We start from the raw sequence: 16,971 nt of genomic DNA, 5'->3' as shown, positions 1-16,971 counted from the left end.
AGCTTCAGATTTATCAAAACACACAGATCTTAAGCCATGTTGTCTTAATAACTTGTTTATGATTCTCCATTCTTCTTGCTCTTGCTACAGTTGGAAAAAATGGAAGAGACAGCAAGTTTTATCAATATATGGTACTTACAGGTTGTAACTAAATCTGTGCCTGTGGAATTCCTCCTCATTACTCATTAAACATTTCCCCAATGACACATTCTCAAAATTCACAAGGCAATAAATATGTTGGTGGCAAAACTTCAAAATTAAAATGTGTCAGATAGGATCATTACAATCACTAGACTGTCTCAATTTTTGATAACAAATTCCTTCACTTACCAATGTCACAAAAAAGCTGGCTGTATTGTAAGAGGAGTAAACTTAGAAGATTTAAAGATACATTCTAGAATTCATATTAATAGAATACAAGCCTGTCAATTAGACAAGTTATCAAGAGAGGATTTTTTTTAATTCCTATTTAATTCCAAGCTCCTCCGTTCTCTCCAACACTGTCTTTTCAATTTAGAACTTCCACTAAAGTTCTTCTCAATTCAAGTTTTTGGATCTTGTTATGAGCCTTCCATGTATTCAGCCACACTGAGACTGATTTATACTTTCATACTCATTAAAAAAAAAGAAAAATAAAATGAGGGGGAAGAAAAGATGAATGGGAAGCACAAGACAGAAAGGGAAACCAAACATCCACCAGGTGGGGAATCACTATGGGCAAAACTGAGGACTATTTCTCATTTCTTCCACAGGTATCAATCACAATTCACTATCTCAAGCCATTCTACAGCATCCCACTGTATTCACTTCCACCCCAGTGTTTTCCAAATGAATTTAACCACTGAACCACTGAATACTTTGCGACTTGAAATATATTGATGGACTCTATACATGCTGGTCTAGGAAGTGGTATGCAATAATGGCTGAGGACATTATGTTAGAAGAAATTAAGTAATAGTCCTACGGTCCCTGGAAGGGAGACCAGGGTTCACAGGCTTGCTCAGAAAACCCCCCAGAAGACAGAGTTGGAGAGGAGAGGCCAGGTGATATATTCTGAGCCCTCCCTCTCCAAATTGCCAAAGACAGAGGGTGTGTATGTGTGAGGATTTATTTCTGTTCCTCTTCCTGCCCTGCTAGCTTCACCTTTGCACAGCATAGGAATACTGGAAGCCTATAAGCTTGGAAGTCTCCAAGCAGTAAGGGTGGAATGGGTGGGCTTGTTTTCATACCAAAAAATAGCCATATACAATTTTTAAAAGGTGAACAATTTTGACCTGTTAAAAGTTAGTTATGTATTTTGTATTTTCGAACATCAATTTACAGAGCCTAAAGCAGTATCCAAGCCCATAAAGGCCTGAGAGGTGAGCACTGCTTCAGGAGCCACTGAGCTTTGTGACAACCACATCATAAGTTGAATATTATTCAATTAAGTATCAGTTCCATACATTTCATAGAGGAAATACTGCCAGCATTGAACTTCTCACAGAACTTCTGTTTATATCACACAGAACATCAGAGTTCCACAGAATGCCACCTGGGAAACCCTGCATTGCACAGTTCACAGAGGAGAGTAAGCTACCTGACTTGCTACATCATCTTTTTTTCAAGGATCACTGGCCATCATTTCGGAGTAAGAACTCACCATCATAGAACTTGACATACCCTCTGTGGGCAAGCTACAACCTTGGGAGCTCTGAAAAGCAAAGAATTATGATGATAGCTTTCATCTTTGCTAATGCCAGTGGCAAGGAGGAGGAGGGAAGCCCCCACCCCATCTCTTACACCTCTGGAAATCCGTTCCAGTAGGCTAGGGAACCCTCAAGAATAGCAGACATGGAGCTATAGAAAGTCCTAACGAAATGCTTCGACCAACTGGATTTTCTGCTGGGTCATTGTTCCATCTATGAATGGAAACAGCCATTCTATTCAGGGATAGACCACTTGTTAGGCTCCAAGCCATTATGTTAAACACCCTGACAGCACAATCCTATACATGTATAGTCAGAATCCTATTGAGCTTACTCACAGGAAACTGGATATAGGATTGCAGCTTTACTTTTTAAGAATGGGTGCTTAGTTTAAATGCTGTGTTTCAGAATTTTGTACTGTTGTTAAATATATACAAATTATTATGTTGTTAACATCTGCACTCATAGGATATAGGAGTTCAGCATATATACCTCTGCCATAATAAAACATTTGGTTGTCTTTGTTCCAGCTGACTGGTAGTCAGTGCATCAGTCTTTGCTGAAATCTGAAAATGAAACATACAATAGAAAAAATGTTTAAAGGAGAATAAATATGATCAGTTTTTTTAACACAGAGGAATAATTATATGTTCTTGATTTCTCCAACGGGTCAAATATGCAAATAAATAATTGATATGCAATAATCTTTAGCTCCTTTAGTTTATTTTTCTGCAACCATCTGCACCCGTCTCCCTGAAAAAGGTTCATACAGTCAAAGGTTTTTTTTCCCTGTTGTACTCAAAATAACAAAACCATAGAACAGTAGAGTTGGAAGAAGCCATTGTGTCCACCTCACTGCTCAATGCAAGACTCTCAGTTAAACCATCCCTCTGAGATGGCTGTCTAGCTGCATCATGAATGTCTCTAGTGTGGAGCCCACAACCTCTCTAGGAAATTGGTCCATATTGCTCTAACAATTAGGAAATTCTTCCTGATGTTCAGCTGAAATCTGGCTTCCTGTAACAGTAAAATCCATAGAATCAGACAATAAATACATATGTTTCCATCTTCCAATGTAATACTGTGCTTTAAAACAAACAAGCTAAAATCATTTCCTCTTTCCAAAGAGTGTCAGAGCATCACAGAACTACAAGCGATGACTGACTAACCAGAAAAATGTAACCCATCAATCCCAGTATGACTCTACTTTTTGCTAGCAGCCTAGTACCATGAAAACAAGTTAGCTGCTAACCTGACAGGTGACAGCACACAAGGGTTTGACCTGGAGGGTTAACAACTCTGCAGCTGTGCAATAAGGAAACTATAAAACTTCGTGATTAGAATGTGTGTGCTTTCACACATTCTCTTCCATGTTATCAGGCATGACACAAATCCTCTGAGACTAAAATGCATCTCTACATGAACCTTTAAATAAATAGCACTGGATTTGCTAAGGCTCACTGCCAAATCAATACACAGAATCAGCCTGTGCCTGTTTCATGTGAAAATGCAGCTAATCCTATGCACACTCACTGCTAAATCTTAATGAACATTGTGGTGAACATACATAGGACCATGATGAATCATGCAATACAGCAAGTGTTTGCAAGCAAAGTGCATTTCTATTAATAAGAGTGCATGCAAGATTTCGAGTAACTGGACCACTTCAGTAGACGACTGGAAGTGTTGCCTTTTACAAGCACGCACTTGAGTTTAAAGAGGTTTTAAACGTTCTCCAACTGATTAGCGAGTTAGTTTACTCTCACTTTCAGATTGTTTTTCTACTGTCATCCTCTGAAGGTGCAGGTTATGTGGGAACCCAGCACGCAGTTCAAATCCGAATAAACGTTCTTAGCTCTGAAATGAACAAAACCAATGCAGGCAGAAAGCAGCCGGAATACCAAGAGGTTCTCCGGTAAACGCTGTCGGGGGGAACAGGCCGAAATACCTAAAGGTCCCCAGCACGCCCGACTCCCACAGGGCGAAGGCGGACGCTTTGGAAGTTCCACGCGCACAGCCCTGGCTCCACGCTGCCCCGCGTTCGCCTTCCACACGCGCGCGCGCCTTCCACCTTCGCGTATCAGGGCCGCACAAGTAATTTACCAGCCACTGTCCATTTAATACGTACCGGAACCTTTTCTCTCTGCATCAGCCAAGCGTTGCTTCTTCCGCGGCCGTTATAGGCGGGCTCTCAAGCTGAGTTGGACGCCGGAGGAAAGCAAGGAAGAAAGAGGCGGCACCAAGCGCTCAGCTTCGGTCTCCGCCCTTGGGAAGCATTGGGAGGGCGGGGTAAAGTTAGCCCCTCCCTCAAGTCTACGTATTATGTTGATACCGGAGGATTTATTTTCAATCCCGATTTATTTTCAGCTTGCTGCACTGTAGAACCAGCTGGGAGCTGTAGGAAGAAGCGCTGCGAAGCTATTATCCTCCTTTCCCAGCCGCACGGCCGGTATTTTGCTAGGGGTGCTTTACGCCTTTATCATATGTAGAGGAGAAGTTTCCTCTGACATTACTGCACCTCTTCCAAAGTGAGGGGAGGTTCCTGTTGAATTCCTCCTTACACTGCAGCTGTATAAAGAGAAAAGGCTTCTATAAGGAAGGGAGAGACTGCAGCACTTGAGTTAGCAATGAGCCGGCCACTGCTTAAAAGAGAAATACGAGAACGCCTTCCATGAATGTGAACCTATTTAGAATAAGTAACTGGCTTCTTGCATGTCAGTGCGGCCCTAGTCACGTTTGTTCATTGATTACAAGGAGAGGCGCTTACCAGTGTTATTGTCCGTTTTGCGCTTCCCAGTCCAAACAGTGGAGGCGCAGCCTGCTCCCACATTAATTATTTTAATGATATTTATGTGCTCTCCCTGGACAAACCTCTCTAGGCAACTTAAGGAAACAAGAAAAACACTAACTTGCAAGGTTTAAATACAAACAAGGTACAAAATAAACAGATTTTAGGATCTAAAAGTTGGAGTTTAAATGTGTTACCCTATGCAGTTTTAGACAGGAAAAAAGGCTTGCAACTCCCAGCACATTGCAGGCCTTTTTTCCATCTAAACCTGTATAAGCTGCCATCTATGAAAATAAAACTATCCGGAAACGCAAAGACCTCAAACAAATTTCTCGGGGTGAGGGCTGAACAGCTAGGGAAAAGGTGCCACCAATGAAAAATACTTTTTCTCCTCTACCCAACAGCCGCTGCACTTCACTTAGTTGAAGGCACCCAAAACAGGGCCTGTAGGAGGTTTGAGTACACTAGGCACATCTGGGCAGAGGCAATCCTTCACATTCACCTAAAAAATGAGACTAGAAAATACGACAATTTATCAGAGAGTAAATCTCATTCAATTAAGTTTAGATTAGACCTCTACTTTAGTGGCACAGCAAATTTATCCTCCCTGCCTCATGAAAACCTATATAGAGTAGTTGTCATCCTATTCATTAAGCCTGATGTTGCTACAGAAAAGGTCAGAACTAAGGCAGAACGCCTAATCGATTAGCGCCGGCACTCTCAAGCAAACCACGGGAAAGCAAGGTAAGCTACTGCCAACACTGCCATCAGCGCACACCTGCACAAGAACAGATCCAACGCTCAAGCGACAGCACAAAACAGGTGGCCCAATGAACTCCGCTAACTTGGTCTCGTTTCCTCAGAAATAAATCCCATTGAGGACGGTGCGGGGAGAACAGAATACAATTGATATGCAGAAGCAATGGATGAAAGCAGCCGTGAGCATGCAGACACTGGAAACGCGGCAAACATCTTAAGACGCAAAAGCTGTAGCCAGAGAGTACCAAGAGCAAACCTGGTAGCGGGCCAGGCACGGCCATCGCCGGGGGGCGTTTCCAGAGGCGGGCCCGACGAAGAAAAGCTCCGCGGGGCGGGGGCCGGCGACGGCCGCCCAGGTGCGTTGCCGTGGGGTGGACAGACGCGCGGGGCTCTTGCTCCGCTCGGCGCGTTCCCCTTCGCTGTCCTACTCCAGGCCCGTCCGCCATTTTGGGAGCCGGGATTATAGGGAGAGAAGCGATAACAAGCGGAGTAACGGTTTGGGAAGCCGTAAAGGGATGAGGCCCAAGTAGACACGAAGCCGCTCTTCGCCTCCACCATTTTAATCTTCCTCCTTGTCGGCCTCGGAAGAAGCGGCTGTCTGAGCACTGCAAACTCGCCATACCTACACGTAGGTTGTAGGTCCCCGCATCTGTCCCAAGGAAGAGCCTGAATTTCGGGAGGCCGGAAGGGAGAGGTGGGAGGTTTTGCCACCAGCCCACACGGCAGGTAAGCACGTCTCTTCTGCCCATCCCTTGCTACTGTGCCTCTGAACTGTACTGGTTTAGATGAACCCCAAGGGCCGTTATACGTAAATCGGACTATCTCAAGCTTTCCTGTATTGTCATTATTAATCCGGATTAATTTCCCCTTAGTCTTATACTCTCGGTGGCTCAAATTTAAAGGGGAAGCAGGGAGCCATTCTTTTTTTGGTGCAAAAGTCTTTAGATAGCTAATCCAGATTATGTAGTCTTGTGTACATGTTGCTCGGTTCACATAGAAAGAAAATCCTGGCATTGTAATCTCGGATTCTTTCGCTGTTTAGCACTGTTGACGAAGTAGTATTAGTGGGTTGTTTTTTTTTTAGCCAACAATAAACACCTTTCTATAAACGGAAAACATTTTTCTATTTCAGTTTTATTCTAGTCCTATTAGTGATTGTGGTGTTCTTAGGCGCTAGCAAGTTCTCTCCAATTCATGGTGACATATGTATGAAAGCTTTCCAAAATGCCCTATTCATGACAACCTTGTTCAGCTCTTGTAAAATGAAGGCTGTGGCTTCCTTTATGGAGTGAGTCCATCTCTTTTCACCATTTGTGACCAGTCACTAATTATTTCAGATTAATCAGGACTAAAGCAATTTGCAAAGCCTGCTTTACTTAACTCCAATGACTACCAATGTATATCCACAAAAAGAAGTCTTGTGCTACTTCTACCACAATTCTGGTGACTCTTTTGCAGAAGAATCTAGAATTCCAGTGTTACAAATAGATCAGAGTTAAGCTGAGAAATTTCCTTTTCATGCATTTGGTATTTTGAACATGGTTGGGATTCCCAGTTTCTTATGGAAAGATGATTCTGAACATCTGTTGAGACCCTGTTGTGGAGCATTTTGCTATACTTTTCACTATGGCTAAGCTGAAATCAGGAGATGATAACTGAGCATAACTGAGGCCACATCCCCCTCCTTGTAGATAATCAGACTTAGCAGAACTGCACTTGAGTGATTCTCCCTGGAGCAGAAAAGAACCTGGATCCAAGCCAGTCTAAGGGGAGGCAGAGCTACTAAACAATTTTTTTTGGCAACTATATCCTTTCTTAAGACTTCTTAAACTGGTTTTTAAATTCATTATAGAGGTGGCCTTACTCATCCTGGGGAAATGCATCCTTGTTGGTGTAACAGGGCCTTCAGCAGCTTTTCATATTGTGATCCTTGACATTGAATTTTACATTCCAAAATATCTGGTAGGAGTGTGGGGGTTGGTGTTGGGCTGGTTTTTCTTGTTCAAGGGTTTTTTGTTTTTTGTGATGTTTTAATGTTGTGCGCAATCTTGAATAATTGTGGAAACTGAGGTATGTTTGACTTCCAGTTCTACTTTGAAGTGAGATGATGCCCCTTCTATTTATTTAAATGTCTGGGCAGCATTATAGTTACAGGCTACTTTTGTAGTAATATTAGAATTTACAATGAAGTATAGGAAAAGAGATAGCATAACACATCTAGGACCAAAGGTGTTCCAGACTTGGCAATCTGATTCAGACATAACACTAAATATAACATATGCCCAGGGTGGAGGCTGGGGAGAGATGCTATGATCCATAGAAATTCACACTCAGCAGGAAAGCCCTCTGCTCTAGGAAACTCCTAGCTCTGTTCTCTTTAAAGTGGACCAAAGAGACTATTTGGAGATACTATTGCATACAAGCTACTTTGCTACCCATGCTGAAGCTGCTTTAGCAGGACCTGTAGGAGTGGGGAATCAATGAAGGTCTGTCTCTGAAATGCTAAGGAATGTCAGGGATTCCTCAGTGTTTGTGAGGTTTTTTCAGTAGTCAGATGGCAAGATGCAATGGACTGTTAACATGATTGCTCCCAAAGTCTTCTCTTCAACACTGGGGAACCTGAAAGGCTTTTTGGTTTATTAGGAAGTTGCACACAATGAAACATGTCAGAAGACAGTTGGAGCTTAAGTCATCATGAGCATAACTCATGACGAAGATGGTCAAGTGTACTACTTTATAATTGTGGCTACTGTGTGGCAGTGAAGTCAGCAAAGGTTTACTTTGCTGCTTTGATTATACTCTTGAGTAGCCATCCAACCAAACTTTTCCAAGTAGCTGCTTTCTTCTAACTCAGTGGACCTCATACTGGGACCTTCAAAGGATAATGATAATTATCTGGCTCTGTCTCATTCCATTTTGGATGCAGGTCTAATTTTGGGATGGAATCAGTGTTGGACACCCTGACGGATAAACTTTGGGAGAGGCAAAGTGTGACCCTGTTACTACTACTTGATCTCTCAGTGTCTTTTAATGCTGTTGACCCCAATATCCTCTTGGAGTGCCACTGTTCTATAGTGGTTCAGCTTATACTTGTGGCTTTGGTTCCAAAAAAAATAATATTGCCTATGGAGTACCATAAGACTCCATCTTGCCTCCATTGTTATTTAATATCTGCGTGCTATTTCTCTATACACCTGGTCCCTGGGTTGAGAATGAGCTCCATTCCTGAGATCATCTTTAAGTCAAATGTGTATGTAAGTCAATAACATATATAAAAAGCATGTGAAACACTTAAACACTTCCATATACACTAAAACATCTTAAACACAATGCAATATTTTAATAATTATAATACTCTTGTAATAAGAAACTACAGGTACTGGTGGGAATAGAGAGAGAAAATGTGTGTAGGTATATGTTATGGTTCTTAATCCTTTTACTATTTTACTATCTAAATTGCTTTATTTATTTATTATTTAAAACATTTCTATGCCGCCCCATTGCAACAAAGCCTCAGGGCGGCTCACAACACATAAATTATTAAAGGTTATTATTTATTTATTATTGTTAAAGGTTAACCCTTCTTGAGCCAGTATTAAGCCTAGTATTATCTGGATGTTGATGGAGATGGGACTGATGTTGGAGGGAATGGATCTGGTGCTGAAGAGTTAGGGTTTGATTGTGGTGTAGGGGCAACACACATTAGAATTACTTTCTAGTTCCAGCTTTGCTGTTCGCTGCTTTTCCCCTCCTTTCCATCCCTCCTTCCTTCTCTTCCTCCCTTTCTTTCTCCCCTTCGTTCTTCTCTTTGCTGCTTGAGGATGAGGTGGGACTTCTGGGTTTGCTTGTTCATAAGTAGGGGTTGTTTGTAACTTGGATGTTTATAGCGGGGATGGGGTGCGGGGACTGGGTGTAACTGAACTAGGAGAGGCTGTGCACATTCAGAACGGGTGCCTGAATGCAGTTATGGCTTGGATGAGGTCTAGGGAACTGATGCTGAATCAAGCCAGAAATGCTATGGGCTGGTAGTCCCCAGGTCTGAAAATTGAGCTGAACCAAGAATTAGTGTTTACAGAGCAATGGGGTAGGTCAGTAGAGCTTGCACAAGAGAGCTTTGCTGACTTGTCCCAACTGAGAAATGCTGACATTGCTGACTTGCTCCATCATTTCAGGGCTTCCTCTGGGAGGTGCTAAATCTTTCCTGGGCAAGTGATGAGTCCCACTCATATAGCACATTTGACAGGACCAATAGCTTCTGCAGCAATCTCAGACATAAAGAGATTTGGCATGAGTGTAAGCACTTCTTTGGATTCTGTCCTTATCTAGATTTGTGCTGTAATTCAGGCTTACTTAAAGGTACTCACCTTGTAGCCTCTGGTGAGTAAATTTCCTTTTGCCCACCTGACAGTAAAGTTTTTGCTTTGTTTGTGTTTGTTTCAAAGTTCAGGTCATCACCTTGCTGCACATTGCTAGTACAGGGGTGTCTTGGCTCATGAATGCCTCAGTTCACAACCAAATCAGGTCGTGAACAAACATTTCATAAAAATTTTGACTCAGGTTGCAAACTCCACATTGAGTGGCGACCGCAATTGCAGCCATCTCCCCACCTCCACGAGTGGGGAGATGGCTGCAATCATGCTGGGAGTAGTGGGGGAGATGTCCGAGATCGTGCCCTTCTTTCCTGCAGGAGTGCACCCGTAATTGCACCCGTCTATCCTGCATGAGTACAACTGTGATCTTGGCCATCTCCCTGCCAGCACAATTGCGCCCCCCGCGCGCCCACATTCACGCCCCTCTCCCCCCGCAGTGCACCCGCGATCGCGCCCCTCTCTCCCCCCTGCAGCGCGCCCGCAATCACACCCGTGGATCTTTGTTGTTCTTTTTCACTGTGCTCCATATTTTTGTGATTAAAAAAAAAATAGTTACAGAATGGATTAACCTTCTTTACCTTGAACCTTATGGGGGAATTTAACTTTGCTCACGACCGATTTGGGTCATGACCAGAGTCCTGGAATGATTAAGTTTGTGAGCCAAGGTACCACTGTATAGGAATCTGTGGACCAATGGGCCACAGAAAAATGTCAAGGACTAATGATTCCTTTGTAAGTCTGGTGTAACTTGAAAAACACTGTGAATGCATTCTAGATAGAAATCCAGTAAATCAATAAAGTACTGCATATATATCACAGTGATTTATATTTGTCACTGTTTTATATACTGCCATGATGAAGAAATTTATTATGTTTGATAAGTTCCTGAATATAATTAAACCCTAACAGTAATGTTTTTTAAAAGGGGAAAACTGGATAAGGATTGCCTTCTCATAAAAATGGTGCTATAGCTTTCAATATTTTTTTTATTTTTTTATTTTTTTGCTGCTACCAGTGTTCTGTTTTTTCTTTTCTTGCTGCTAATTGGATTAAAGGCTGTTTTGATTACTATGGCATCCCATGATGAGAGTACTGACTATGAAGATGAAGTAAGGTAAAAAGTACTCTGAACTGTAAGAGTCCTAGGAAGGCTTTCTCAAATTTTAATAGCAATAGAATTGCTGTTACCAATTCAGTGTCAATAATTAACTGACTGTATTATGCATGTAAACAAAGTTAATTTGTGATGTATTCAAAACAGGGTCTTACTTTATGGTTCTTTAAACATAAATATTTGTTTATGTTTTAGGACTTAAATATGTACTAAGCAAGTAAACTCTAAAATATAGTATTATGGTTTGGTAAGTTATTTCAGAAATCACTAAAATATATTATAGTGACTCAGGTGATAGGTTGTGGTATTTTAGAACACAAGAAGTTGCCTTAAGGGAAAACTTGTCTGAAGAAGAATAATCAATTGGATTTAGATTTAAAAAGAAGTGTTGTATGTTAAAGTCTACCTAGTTGTTCTTGTCTGTGCTGCCATTTGTGATATGAATATTAAGGTTTAAATGTATTTTGATTATTGCTCTGCCCCAGCAGCTTTAGAAATTTTTCATAAGGAGTCTGTTTCCCAAAAATGTGAAAAAGATTATGTCAGTCCATTGGTAATACCTCTGGACTAGGATTCCAAACTAGAGGGTTGCATAGTATGCATTTGATGCGTACTGCTGTTTTGAATTTCATTTTCCAAAACTACTCCTTCACAACATGATGCCAAATTTAAAGGCATGTCAGAAGTGTGCTTCAATGTAGAACAGTAAGCTCCTTGGGGTATAGCTAAAATGTCAACTGAACATGTACAGATATTTGTACTTTTCTCACAAGCCTTTCTCAGTTGTATACTTTGACTTTATTGGGTGTATCTAAACTTAAATCCACATAGATCTGACTACAGTTACCTGGACAGAATGACAGACCTGGTGGCAATCTGGGAAGTAGGGTTAAGTGATGGCATTCACAAAATTGAATTTGAACATGGGACCACCTCAGGAAAACGGGTTGTGTATGTAGACGGAAAGGTAAGATCCTTTCATAACATGTGCAGAATTCTTTGGAAAAACAAGTAGTGGACATTTTGACATACATAACATTTGGTTAGCCAAAAGAATTGTCTGTTAGAGAGCAATACTAATGGTGGGACTGAGAAGATTCCATGGTAGATCTACCCTGGCTACAAGAAGTAGGCAGCACTTTTGATTTGGTGGTAGAAGGCTGGAGAAGGCTTTCCTGAACCCCACTCCAGTTCTTCTTCATTTCCTCCAATTGTAGTAAATGGGAGGGAAGTAACTATACCAGCTCCAGGATGTATGTAGTTTAAAGCTTTTTTGAAAGAGAGGAATGTCTGAGGAATAAAGAGACTTTGGATCCTACGGAACCTTGCCTTCCTCCAACACCACCCTCAACTTTTGGATGACTTTGGCCATTGTAAGTAGAACAGCAATAGCAACGAGCTTTTCCACTGCCACTGTAAGTAAGACTGCCACCCCTGGAGGAGATTTGCAACATGCACTGACCTTCCCGCTGTTCTCACCAGAAACTTAAGTCTTCATCTGCGTAGAGCAAATGGAAAGGAACAGGGAGGAGGGAGTGATGTCCTAACTCATTCCCAGTAGCTGGGAGATCTTTTTGAAAGTCTAAATAGCAGGCTATTAACAATGGCAACTGTTCTAGTAAAAAGTAGAGATCCATGAGCTGCAGACTTCTCATCCCCAAAAATGAATTATTGAGACTCAAATATGAAAACCAGTTACAGGGGTTTGTTATTCAATAGGGCCCTTTGCAAGGCCAGATTCCCCCTCAAACAATTTTTTTCCCTCTCATGAAAATAACCAAGGGGAAAAAAACGCCTGATAATTTGCTGCCTTTAAATAACTAACAATTAGGCCTTCTCATTCTGCCCAGTAGTAGGATCAGTGCTCATCTGACTTTTACAAAGGGGAAAAAATGCCGTAACTGTTTTTCCTACCTAATTAAAGGTCAGAAAGCATGCATACATGTCTGAAGGTATATTGATAAACTCGGGGTATCCTGGTTTATATGCAGGTGTCAAAACATCCCGTTTTCTCAGAACTGCCTCAAATATTGTTTCTGAAATTGCTCTATAACGTGTCACTGAGGTGATGGGAGTTAACAGTCAACTGAAGTGTAGGTGTATATTTAACAGTGAGAGAGGTTGGTCTAATATTAAAAGTCATTAAATGCCAATTGTAGCAAAAAATAGCTGCTTGTATTAATACCCATCTTGTTCTCTTCAGGAAATAATGAGAAAAGAATGGATGTTCAAGCTAGTGGGAAAAGAGACATTTACTGTTGGAGCTGCCAAAACAAAGGCTACCATTAACATTGATGCTGTCAGTGGCTTTGCATATGAATATACCTTGGAAATTGATGGAAAGAGCCTCAAAAAGTACATGGAAAACAGGTCAAAAACAACAAATACTTGGATGGTACACCTGGATGGTACAGATTTCAGGGTTGTACTAGGTAAGTTATGTGATTTTGTACACTGGAGTTTTTGTTTAGCTGTGCTGTGGCACTGTCTGAAAAACACTGAACATCAGGATCTTACATCACACCTGTTCTTTTACAAGACCCACTAAGGAGACTTAAGTCCATGGGAGCCCCATGCTTATTCCGATGCAGGGACACAGCTTGTTATGCCTCATAAGTCCACTCTGAAACATAACTTCTGATCAGCTTTATCCATAACCATGCAAATATAAATGCTTACTCAAGTTATAACAGAACCCTATGCCTGATATGAGAGCCCAATATAGCTTTTTCTTTTAATTTACGAAGTATGTCTGCATACCTAGATTAGCCCATGAATACATGAAAGCCTATGTTTTTTTTAAGTATGGTCCCATGTCACTTTCACATTGACAGACATTCAACAACCAGAGTTCAGTATTGGTGGGAAGAAGTGGGACCCGCAATAAAATGTTGCAGTATAGAATGCTTCTATTCAGGGTGCCTGCAAGCCATGTCCTTTCCCAAGACACTCTATAGAGCATGCAGAGAACTGACTTTGCCATTTGTATGTATGACAGTAATCTCATCTGGAACAAATTCAGCATATGTGAAATCATATTTTCATGTACTTTGTAGCTAGAAATATCAAAATATGTTAGTCACTTTTCAGAGTGCAGAATAAACCCATTTCTGGGGGTTTTCTGTGTGGAAGGTAGCATGTCATTGAACAAGTACTGATCTATCTCTTTCATAAAGATTTATAAAGATAAATGTCTCTTAGTTTCTCTTTTGCATATCTGCCCAGTCACTGCAGACATAACTTTGTTCATTGAAGTTTTTCATGAGCAGAGGGAATAGCTGCTTTTTCAAAGGCCTAAAGAGCAACTGGAAGTCCCTTCTCTCCCTTTTCCTCTGGTATCGCCTTGCACACTACATAAAAAATTCTGCTATATATTTACAGTTACATTTACAGCATATGATAAAAAAGCAGGAATACATAGATAATGCAAGTGTGCAACTGAACAAATCAGATTGAAATGTGATCTGCAAAAGAGGAACTTTGGTCTAAACATACCTCTAGTCGTGCTTTATGTCATAGAAAATGCTTATAATATAAGAATCTAGAGAAATAAATTTCATATAATTTATGTATCCATGCTTGTGTGTGTCTTTTTTCCTTATAGAAAAAGATACAATGGATGTTTGGTGCAATGGTAAAAAAGTGGAAACAGCGGTATGTAACATTTGAAGAACTCTGAGGAGGAAAAAAAAACATTAAAATGAAATAGTCACTTATAATAGATGAATATTGAATGTCACTCCTCCCCTTTTTTTGTATGTGCAGAATTAAGACATATAAATATATTAAAATATAGACACAGTAGAACCTGCCAAAAATAACTTCAAAACGAAAAAGAATCTTATGGTATATTATGCTAATAGATTCATTATATAATATAAACAGTGATCCTTTACAGAAGTGGTAATAGGTGATAGGTAATAACTTATTTTGCATATATCCAAGCACTAATTGAGTTGTCACTGCCTATACTATATTTCCCCCTTACCTCTCTATTTTACATTATCCATCCAGTCATGTGTATATAAACACACAACTGTGGTTAACATTTCATGCATCTGATGAAGTAGGTACTAGTGTATCGATAGCTTATGCCATAATAAATTTCTCATTCAAGATGCTTTATTTTTGCTGCAACACAGACTAACATGATTATGCATCTTAAAATGTACAGTCTGGCCAATGCAAAGCATTTCCATCACAGCCTAAACTCCGCGCTGTGATTTAAAGATTCCAATGGATTGTGACCACTTTGAGTTACATTTACCTGTGCCTTGCTATGCTTTGAAACAACCGTCTGGTAACTTTGGATAGCCTTTCATTATGTTTTCTTTTTCTGCACCAGGGTGAATTTGTAGAAGATGGGACAGAAACGCATTTCAGTATTGGAAAACATAACTGTTGCATTAAAGCTATCAGTAGTGGAAAGAGAAGGGAAGGAATTATTCATATGCTTATTGTAGATGATGGAGAAATTCCAGAAGCTTTGGAATAGCTTTCATGTGTTCTGACTTGTAGATCAGGGATTTTCAATTACTGTGGTAATTGACAACTTATTATGTACTTCTTTGTACATCTAGTTTGTGCTGTTTTTATTCTCTAGTTACTGTATATGAAATTTCTTGGAGGACCAGATGAGAATGTAAACCTATGTACAATCTCAAACATTCCTAGTTATTTTGTAAATTATATATATGGACACAGGAACTTTGAATAAATTGTTTATATGAAAAATTTTAATAAAAAGTGCAGAATAACAGTGGATTGTGTTCATTTAACAGTTAGAGTATTTTATTCTTTTCAAATTCTCTAAGTATGCTGCCTATGTTCACCAATGAGCTTTCTTTTAGCAAGCCTTTTTGGCTCTGTGTTGATACTTGGACCATGAATATCTGTATGTGTGGGAGACCTTCTTCCTGCTAGTTAAAAGATGAACTCAAGAATCTATGTCTACTATCTTCTATGTATAGATGCAGCCAGTCTACATGTTCATCAAACAGAACTAACCAACACAAAGGATTTGTTAAGGAGTGGGTGGCTGGATCTGCATATGGAAGGCACATGTGATACTCCCATAGTAGAATAAAGTTGTATATTTGTGCTCAGGAATGGGGAAAGTAACAAAAAGAGTCCTTTGTGTTCTGGTGATCCATTTTCATACTCTCTGAATCATAGTCCTTTACCCCCAGGCTACATGGAGACAGGAATGAACAAGAGCAGGTCCATTTTCTTGGTAGAGTGCTCCATGTGCACATCCCCAAACAATGATAGAAGCAGACAGTTAACTTTTTACTGAAATGTAACCAGCATTTAATGTAATTAGAGGTCTCTTTCAGTGTGTGTTTGATGCAACCTCGCAAACTCCTTTTTCTGACTTTTGCAGATGTTGTCCTAAATATACAACATTCTGACTTCTGAATGTTGAGATTCTTTGGGGACTATACTTATTACATGAACAAGTTACAGAACTGATCAGATTATACTGACGCATACACATCTTCCACTATTTCTTGGAAAGTATGTATATTTACCAAAGAACATGGGTACAGCACCAAGTAGGGGACCTAGCATTTTTTGACTGGAAGGCATAGCTGGTATTTCGTGGGAGTGTTATGTGCACACTCACTGTCGCTGCCATTGGAAGACATGGTCTGTCAGCAAACAACCATGTTCCAGAAGGCAAACTGGTGAAACTAAAAAAAAAATTAAAAAAATAACTTGCTCAAGGCAGGGATGGTCTCAGCTGCAAAATTAAAAATCCTCCTTTTGAACCTAAATGCAGACAGTACTGGTTAGGCAGCCCTTCATTTTCCAGGATGCCACCTTCCAAGTTTACATTCAAACATGCCACCTTCCAAATTTACACTCAAAATGAAAATGGGGAGATACCAAGCCTGCTGAGTGCCATGTCGCAGACACCAGGACTTGAGAATATGCAAAATAAAGCTGAAATATTGTATATACATTCATCAAGGCCTGTTGGACATAAATATTCATAAATGGCAAGGACTATATACAAAGGCTGGCTGTTACTCACTGTAACAAAATACTATCCTCCAAGCAAGGAAAGTGAATGCTAGCTCGTGATGGAACAATTAAGCACCATAATATTTTTATGCGACCTGTTCACAAACCATATGTGTTGTCTGACAGTCCTAGCAAAGGTGTAAGAAATTTTATTCAGGACTAGCATACTGCTCATGCTCACACACTCGCGCGCGCTCGCTCTCTCTCTCTCTCTCTCTCTCTCTC

At 40.5% G+C, this 16,971-nt stretch overlaps 2 protein-coding genes across 4 annotated transcripts in view; one reads left to right on the top strand and one right to left on the bottom strand.

Moving 5' to 3' along the window:
• CEP70 (centrosomal protein 70) overlaps nt 1-16,971 on the bottom strand; it is a 39,131-nt gene that overhangs the window by 16,355 nt on the left and 5,805 nt on the right. Inside the window, exons 2-5 of one of the 3 annotated variants that reach the window (XM_044438263.1) lie at nt 3,817-3,829; nt 2,181-2,254; nt 1,643-1,693; nt 1-84 (exon numbers count right to left, since the gene is read on the bottom strand). In XM_044438263.1, the coding sequence (XP_044294198.1) occupies nt 1-84; nt 1,643-1,693; nt 2,181-2,189 (144 nt within the window). In that variant the 5' untranslated portion in view covers nt 2,190-2,254; nt 3,817-3,829. Of the gene's footprint in view, nt 85-1,642; nt 1,694-2,180; nt 2,255-3,816; nt 3,966-16,971 lie in introns of those variants that run through there. The other 2 variants (XM_044438261.1, XM_044438264.1) reach the window with 2 other exon arrangements.
• FAIM (Fas apoptotic inhibitory molecule) lies at nt 5,540-15,550 on the top strand. The gene is made up of 5 exons (XM_044438265.1): nt 5,540-5,961; nt 11,551-11,686; nt 12,923-13,151; nt 14,324-14,373; nt 15,065-15,550. The coding sequence occupies exons 2-5, from the start codon at nt 11,576-11,578 to the stop codon at nt 15,212-15,214; spliced, it is 540 nt and encodes a 179-aa protein (XP_044294200.1). The 5' UTR covers nt 5,540-5,961; nt 11,551-11,575; the 3' UTR covers nt 15,215-15,550.

The sequence above is a fragment of the Varanus komodoensis genome, unplaced genomic scaffold (genome assembly GCF_004798865.1).
Source record: "Varanus komodoensis strain SLA01 unplaced genomic scaffold, ASM479886v1 scaffold32, whole genome shotgun sequence".
Taxonomy (NCBI): Eukaryota; Metazoa; Chordata; class Lepidosauria; order Squamata; family Varanidae; genus Varanus; species Varanus komodoensis.
Note: the sequence above shows the minus strand (reverse complement) of the source record. Positions and strands in the feature narration are given on the sequence as shown.

Bases quoted from the DNA above. Each gene is read 5' to 3' on its own strand.
- FAIM (XM_044438265.1), top strand. From the start codon at position 11,576: ATGACAGACCTGGTGGCAATCTGGGAAGTAGGGTTAAGTGATGGCATT. The intron at 11,687-12,922 runs GTAAGATCCTTT...TGTTCTCTTCAG, and splicing joins TTGTGTATGTAGACGGAAAG to GAAATAATGAGAAAAGAATG. The intron at 14,374-15,064 runs GTATGTAACATT...TTTCTGCACCAG, and splicing joins GTAAAAAAGTGGAAACAGCG to GGTGAATTTGTAGAAGATGG.